The sequence below is a fragment of the Pimephales promelas genome, chromosome 2 (assembly GCF_988280905.1).
Source record: "Pimephales promelas chromosome 2, fPimPro1.hap1.1, whole genome shotgun sequence".
Taxonomy (NCBI): Eukaryota; Metazoa; Chordata; class Actinopteri; order Cypriniformes; family Leuciscidae; genus Pimephales; species Pimephales promelas.
Window position 1 is genome coordinate 14,017,227 of NC_142770.1, and position 7,695 is coordinate 14,024,921.

The window sequence follows — 7,695 nt, forward strand, 5'->3', positions numbered from 1 at the left end:
GTCATGACCACATTTCCGGTTCAGAAAAGGTCTTTTTCCCGTTGTAAACACCTTTTACTGTCTATGGTAAACACATCGCTCTGGGCGGTGGTGTGCCTTACAGTTATAAATAATTAATAACAACATTTTTTTTTTCATTTCAGTACTGTTGCATATAGTTTATCGCTAAGAATGAAGAAGTTTTTCGAGGACATCAAGAAGGATATAAAGTTCAAGTCAGCTGGGCCAGGAAAGAAACTCACAGAAGACTCGAGGTAAAAAAGTACATGTTATCTGTCATCACAACAGCTCTGAACCACACTTATCATGAGATTATATAATCAGACTACGATGATGCATCGAATAACAAGGTTTCTTATTGATAATAATTGTTACAACAATTCTGTAAAGAGCAAGCAATTTTATTACACAAAATCTAATGTATAACAGACATATGGATGGATTTGTGCCTGACTGCATTTCTAACATGATCATATCTGGATATGGTAGGTTAGTAAACAGCATGTACTCAATGCATCAATGTTTGACTAGTTTTGGATCCGACTTATGAGTTTAACCTTATCGCTATAATTACTCATACGGTAACAGGCTTAGTAAAGGTCACGTGGGAGTGATTTACACCTTAACACTGCTGCTGCTTTAGTGATGTTTTTGGTTACAACAACCGTTTTAACCACAGAAACGAGTTGGTGACACCTGGTGTTTCGTGCAGTTCTCGACCTGAAGCCTCGCAGGCTGCTCACAGTAAAGGAGCGTCCAGGAAAGCTCCCAATAAAGGCGCACAGATGGCAGGGGCCGCAGCCCTCGCCCGCATCGAGCAGCAGCACCGGCCGAAAGTGCAAACCTCACAGGACGCCATAAGGAATCAGGGTACATCAAGTGTATAACTACAGCTTTTCCACTCAGAAGTCTATGAAAGCTTGTTGTTCGCCACGGAATAAAAAGGGAAATTGCAACTTTTATCGGACAATTCGGATTTTCTCCTTCTCGCTTCTCACAATTCTGAATTTTTTTCTCTAAAATTCCAAGTGGTGCTTCTTGCAGAGCCAAATGACGTCCAGCTCCCCCTTTCTGGACGTCATAGGTTGAGCTTGACCTAGTCCAGCTCCACCTCTGTGGATCTAAGGGGTGGAGGGATAGGGTTAGGGTGTGGTTAGACCTTCTACACCCATTATGCCAAAATTACATCTAGGCTGTGTTCAAAATCGCATTAACTATTCCCTACAATACTCCTCTAATATAGTTCACTTGAGGTAGTGAATGAAAACTAATGTGTGAATTCGGACTCTGAGTACGCCAGAAGGGCTGCCGCTTTTGCATAGTTTGTTTTTGACAATTTAATGATCAAGTCAAAAGGAATTTATACCTGTATGATATTACACTATACCCACATTGGACCAGCGGTTTGGGTAATGGATGGATGATTAAGCTGTAGGCTCCATCACGGGAATTTATTCAGTTCAAGTCTCTCACAGTGCATTATGGGTATTCTTTAGCCATTGAGCGTACATCGGTTGTACACTCGTTATTGCTGTGCATTGTGGGATTGAATGAGTGCACTCGATAACGCCCACTATGGTTTTGGGGACTACTACAAATGGCTGGGCACACTCCAGCCATGAGCAGACACTCCTAAATTAATTCGCAGTTCATATTTCCCAATTATCAGTCAGAATTGCGATATATAAACTCGCACTCTCGTACTTAGAATTATTAAGGCTGAATTGTGATACACTCACGATTCTGTATTTTATTAAAAAAAAAAGTCTTGCTAGTAAATTATCTTTTAATTCCGAGTTTATACCTCACAATCATGAGAAAAAAGTGCATTTATGCATTATAAACTTGCAATTGCAAGAAAAAGTCAGAATTGTTTATCGCTGCATCCAAAATCCATATAATATATAGTATGCCAAAAACAGTACACTAAAAGAGTAGTATAGTTCAGTCCCAAATGGCGCACTCTACACTTATACTCTATGCACTTGTGCACTATGTACTCATTTGTGTAGTCAATGAACTTTACAATGTTATTTATTTGTCATTCAATATCAAAGACTGAAAGCCTCACATTATTCATACTATAAAACGTCATAGAATAGTGCATAAGTACGCAAATTGGGATGCACCTTATGTCTGGATTCATAGTATTCGAAAAACAGTAGGGAATATGTACCTGGATGGCCTACTACTACTGGCGGGATTCTGAAGTGTGCATGTGATTTACTTTAGGATTTATGAATGGCAGTGAACTGATGCTAGGTCACATGACAATAACAACATGGCGTATTGAATTCATACTACACACATTTATACACAGAACATACTTTTTTGAAGAGTCGCAAAGTAAATTCAAGTTCATATGTAGCACCTACATCTTTTTCTCAGAATTGTGAGATATAAACAGCTGAAGTTAGTTTTGAGTTAGAAGTTTGAATTGTAAGCTAAAAAGTTGCAATTACTTTTTTATATTGTATTCCGTGGTGGAAACCAGCTTCCATAGAATTGATCAATCTCAAAGCATGAACAGCCACTCGTTTTGTTATTGCATTTCAGTGAAGCGAGAACTTGAAGCAGAGGCGGCTGCCATAGCGGCCAGTCAGAAGAACACAGATGTCGAGGCAAGTCCGATGGTTTAATTGGGTTTTGAGAAATATCTGGATGACCTACTACTCTTTATGTTAAAGGGATAGTTCACCCAAAAATGAAAATTCTGCCAGCATTTACTCACCCTCAAGTTGTTCCAAACCTCTATGTGTTTATTTGTTCTGCTGAACAAAAAGGAAGATATTTGGAAGAATGTTTTAATCAAACAGATCTCAATCCCCATTGACTACCATAGTAGGAAAAAATACATACTATGGTAGTCAATGGGGATTGAGATCTGTTTGATTAAAACATTCTTCCAAATATCTTCCTTTGTGTATAAAAAAAATTACATGGATGAATTGTTCACCACAAAATGATCAATTTAGGCAAACAAAGTAAGTATGGTCAATTTTGAATTCATGGGGACTTTAAATCTCATGTAAATTCATTTAAAGTGTTAGTACTTTTTGTGTAGTATAAATTATGACAGAATTGTCATTTTTAGGTGCCCTGCCCCTTTAAGATTCAAACTCTTTCCTGACCGTGATCTTTAATACCTTTCCCAGGCCTCCAGGGTTCCACAGAAGGATCCGTCTTGTTTCTCAGTGGCGGGAGTTTTCTTCATCTGCCCTCTTACTGGAAAAATCTTAACAAAGACCGAAAGAGAGACGCACATCAAGGAAGCCATTCTTATGGTGAGATTATTAGACAATCTGCAAGACCTCAAGAAATTACATGTGGATTTAACTAAAGGTGCTGCTTTTTTCCACAGAGGTTCTCAGAGGATATGATGGAGGCCTCCATTATGATGATTCACACCTTTAATAAAGACAAAGAGAAAGTGAAGGCTGCCATTGACATCATTAGCAAGTGAGGACTGTTTAGTTGTAGGACTAACTTAAAACAACAATATCTCGGTGTGTTTGAAAATGTGTACAACTGAAATCCAATGACAGGTACATCGAAAACATCTGTAAGAATCCGACTGAGGAGAAGTATCGGAAGATCAAACTTAGCAACAAGGTGTTTCAGGTATGATGGTTTTCAGTCAGGATAGAGAGAACTGAACTCATAAAGCACGTTCGCTCACATCTTGTTGTTTTACTCGTGAAGGAGAAGGTCAGTGTGATTGAAGGATCTCGTGAGTATCTTCAGGCCCTGGGATTTGAAAGCACCGCGCTGCCGGTAGACGGCGAAGGTAATGCCTTTATATCTCAAAGACGAGTGTGTCATTTCTTTAACGCCAATCCCTCACTGAATAACATATCTCAGATAGGACTGAGGAGTACCTGGTGTTGCCGCCGCAGGAACCGGACGCTCTGGAGCAGATAAAGGTGGATTTGGAGCTGCTGCAGAAGGGCGAGCCAATCAGAGCGAAGCTGGACCGCCAACCGCAGGTCTTCAGACCCTCTCAGAACGCCACGAACTTTGAGTTGCCCCCAGACTTCTACAATCTGACTCCAGAGGAACTGAAGAAAGAAATGCAGCTCAAGTAAAGAAATCAACAACAGTAGTGTTCATGCTAAGCTGATAAAGAAAGACTCGTACCATGTTTTTATGATCTCCTTTCATCACAGGAATGAAATCGTGGAGAGAAACGCAATGCTGCGAACGAAAGCCATGCGTGAAAAAGATGAGCAGAGAGAGAGGAGAAAGTACAACTACGCTCTTCTGAGAGTGCGGTTACCGGATGGAAATATACTCCAGGGTTGGTAGTGACTCTAAATTAGAATAGTCTATAGAGGGAACGCATTGACGTCACTTTCCCGCCGGAACAACCGAGTGGCAAAAGATTTGCTGCGTGAGTGTATTTAATAGAGTGCCGAAGTTATGACGTCACAACGCCACAACGCGGAAGTGAGTTAGCATTTTAGCACTACCGGTTCCCTCGCTCTAAAGCCTATGGGATTTTTGAATGGGTTTTTGCCCATTGAATTGAATGGGTTTATTTTCATGTTTTGATCTATGACATGGAACACAGTTATAACCTGCTTGTGTTTTTTTTTAAACTTTATTGTGTCTGATTTGTGTTTTTTAAAATCTTTACATAGGCTTCAAAATGTATACATTTTGGATTAACTTGTTAGACAAGACGTGTAAGGGTCACAACACTTTGTTGAACACAGATCTTATTTTTTGCGATTTTCCAAAAGTCTATGGGGAAAATGCACTGCTTTTCAACTGAGGGAACCCATGCGCCGCTAGCTTCCGAGTTGTCCTACAAAGTGACGTCATCACTTCGGCACTCTATAGGGGAAACTGCGGAAATACGACTGAAACTAACAGTTTTATCAATTTAAACTAAATGTTGGACTCAATATAGTGTTCCTTACAACTTACTAAAGATCCTTAGTAGTGATCCGTGGATATCGACATGCAGCCAGGAATTGTGTCGCCTGACATTTATGTTTGCCTGATTTTGACAACGGGGAAATAAAAGCAATATAGACCTAAACATAAAGCAAATTTGCCTGAACGGCGCTTTTATATAAATACAATATATAGGTCTAAATCTGGGTGATCACAGTGTTATATATAGCCTAAATATATCATCATATCGACCAGCCCTAAAACTTTATAGTGTTTTTTTTGGGTCAGTGTTTATTAAAAAACATCCAATAATGCAGAATATGCAATGATAAATATTTAATTGATGAGTTGTTAATATATATATAACAATACAAAATAGTTATACAATAGTTGTAAAGTCAATCGCAAAGCTCTTTCCCACTTTATATGTGTTGGGTTTGTTTTTCGCGGCATTCACGCTAATAACAAATACAGCCGCTCACGCTTTTTGCCACTCACTGTGAGTAACTGCAGGCACTCCGGCCGACGGTGACGTCACGCGCATAGTTCTTGATTTACTAAGCTTCTTTTGGCCAACTGAAGGCTTTTGTTGTAATTTGCATTTAAACGCCCTGCAGGCACGTTCCTGGCATGGGAGAAAGTGACAGCGTTGTACCAGTTTGTGCGAGATTCGCTGGAAAACGGCTGGCAGCCCTTTGAGCTGGTGGCTCCTGGAGGACAAAAACTCAAGGACGACGACACGCTTGCTCTGAACGAGTGCAACCTGGTAGGTGCAGATCAAAGAACGCTGTCTGCAAAGTTGAATTTACTAAACAATGATTGAGTCACGCATTTGTTTTCACCTTCCAGGCCCCAGCAGCTCTGTTGATTTTCTCGTGGGACGCCGCAGTGCTTTCAGACATCGCCGCCGCGGGAGGAAAGACTGCTGTTCTGCTTAAAGCAGCATTATTGGAGAACATCAAGAGCATGAGCTGAACATTTAGTCTCCCTGGTCGCTGCTGTCCCGCCTGCGTTCTCTTGCCACTCTTAGTGATTTTTCTCTCCCATCGCCCACACCTCCATAGGTTTGGTTGAGTCCACAACATGTGCTAGGTGGATTTATATGGTGCTAACAACTGGAGTTGTTTCCTGTCAGTGATATATTATGGGAAGTGTTAGCACCTTAAGGGGCAATTTCTAAACAGTCTGTCCTATTATAATGCATTGTTGCGTGAAGTAACATGACCAGTCATCATATGATAACGGAATCTGTGCACTTTTTAGCCATTGCTTAGAAAGAAATGATTAATGTTCCATAAAATCTCATCGACAACGGTTTGAAATTGATCTAACATGAGCACTACCAAGTTCAGATTGTCTTTTGTGATGAATTGAAGTTGTTTCCTGCTTAACAAAAATGTGACTACGCCTGAATGTTTTAACGGAACTTAAATTAGACAAAAAGCTGTGGTCTGCAACAATGATCTACCTCCTAATAGAGATAAATGTCTGATAAATGTCACCATGTCATGACTTGTATAATTAAGCCCAAAGTATTCTTGTTTTTACACATGCAGCATGTTTGATGGTTTCCCCCCCTAATTGTTTGTACTATGCGTTCCCTTTGCACATGTCATTTTTTGCAAGGAGTTTGTCCACAAGGTGCTGACCATGATGTCACCGTTGAAAGGAAACTCTTTTTGTAATTGACAAGCTTGTCCGAGGTTAAGATATGCGCAACTGTAGTTTAAATGAATATTACATTATTTATGACTCATAAACTATATATATAATGCAGACACTGGACAAGGATGAATTTTTCTAGTGTGTCTTGTGTGGAGCATGTGTTAGCACACGCAATCCAATAAAATGTACTTTGAAAGGCTGTTCACATCAAAAAACCCCCTCATTTTCAACCCGGAAGTAAGCTATTAACTGAATATTGAAGACGATTCTTTAAGCCTTAATAGGCAGGTAGAAGAATAACAGTAAAGGATAACATTTTTGCTACAAACCAGTGTTTATGATTACAGTAAAAATGCACCAGCTCTTACAAAAAAAAAAAAAATGAAGTGGGTGCTTTGGGTGTTAGTGTAGATTATAATGCCCACTGATAGGGATGCACCAAAATAAAAAAAATTCTAGGCCGAAACCTAAAATTCTGGATGCACTTTGCCGAAGATTGTATAAAAATATGTCATTTTCTTATTTTAAATACATTTTTTGTATTGTTATACTTTTAAATTAAATGCAGTCATTTTACTGAATCTGAATTTAAAAACTAGAAGCCAATAAAATAACCCCTTCAGTTAAAAGTGGCAAAAACTGGACAGAAAATAGCCCTATTTTAAATATATCAGTTTATTTTAGAGCCCGACCGATTTATCGGCAGGCCGATATCGGCATTTTCCAAACTCTCGGTATCTGCAGTTATAATGGCCGATAAAATGAATATTTCAAAAATAAAATAAAAACGGACGAAACACGCTTGAACCATGTCATGAGTGTTGGAGTTGTATAGTTTGTCCACCAGAAGGCACTCTACACCGTCCCTGTTGGCAACACTCGTGTATAACGCGCCACACATCCTGATGATCCAGGTTGCAGGTAGCTTTTAAGGCAATGTAGGGACTAATTATTATTTTATTTATCAGAACTTTAATATATTTTGATGTTCCTCTGTTCTGTTGTTGTGACAAAAGAAACAAGTTTGTTTTTAAAATGCATTATCATATTATTTTAGTTAAAACTCATAAATAACTACAAATTAACTAATGTTAGGGAAATCTGTTAATGTTTTGTTGCGCATTTCTTAAA

At 39.2% G+C, this 7,695-nt stretch overlaps 1 protein-coding gene across 2 annotated transcripts; it reads left to right on the forward strand.

Annotated features, from left to right (window-relative positions):
- Positions 1-29: 29 nt before the first annotated feature.
- Positions 30-6,282, forward strand: ubxn6 (UBX domain protein 6). 2 transcript variants are annotated; one of them, XM_039694896.2, is made up of 11 exons: positions 30-254; positions 680-870; positions 2,557-2,621; positions 3,156-3,284; positions 3,362-3,459; positions 3,546-3,621; positions 3,703-3,787; positions 3,862-4,081; positions 4,167-4,297; positions 5,517-5,665; positions 5,749-6,282. In XM_039694896.2, the coding sequence occupies exons 1-11, from the start codon at positions 172-174 to the stop codon at positions 5,872-5,874; spliced, it is 1,353 nt and encodes a 450-aa protein (XP_039550830.2). In that variant the 5' UTR covers positions 30-171; the 3' UTR covers positions 5,875-6,282. The 2 variants fall into 2 exon arrangements, with proteins under 2 accessions (XP_039550830.2, XP_039550831.2); XM_039694897.2 differs by having other exon boundaries at positions 713-870.
- The last annotated feature ends 1,413 nt before the right edge of the window (positions 6,283-7,695 follow it).

Bases quoted from the DNA above. Each gene is read 5' to 3' on its own strand.
- ubxn6 (XM_039694896.2), top strand. From the start codon at position 172: ATGAAGAAGTTTTTCGAGGACATCAAGAAGGATATAAAGTTCAAGTCA. The intron at 255-679 runs GTAAAAAAGTAC...TTTTAACCACAG, and splicing joins AAACTCACAGAAGACTCGAG to AAACGAGTTGGTGACACCTG. The intron at 4,082-4,166 runs GTAAAGAAATCA...CTTTCATCACAG, and splicing joins AAGAAAGAAATGCAGCTCAA to GAATGAAATCGTGGAGAGAA.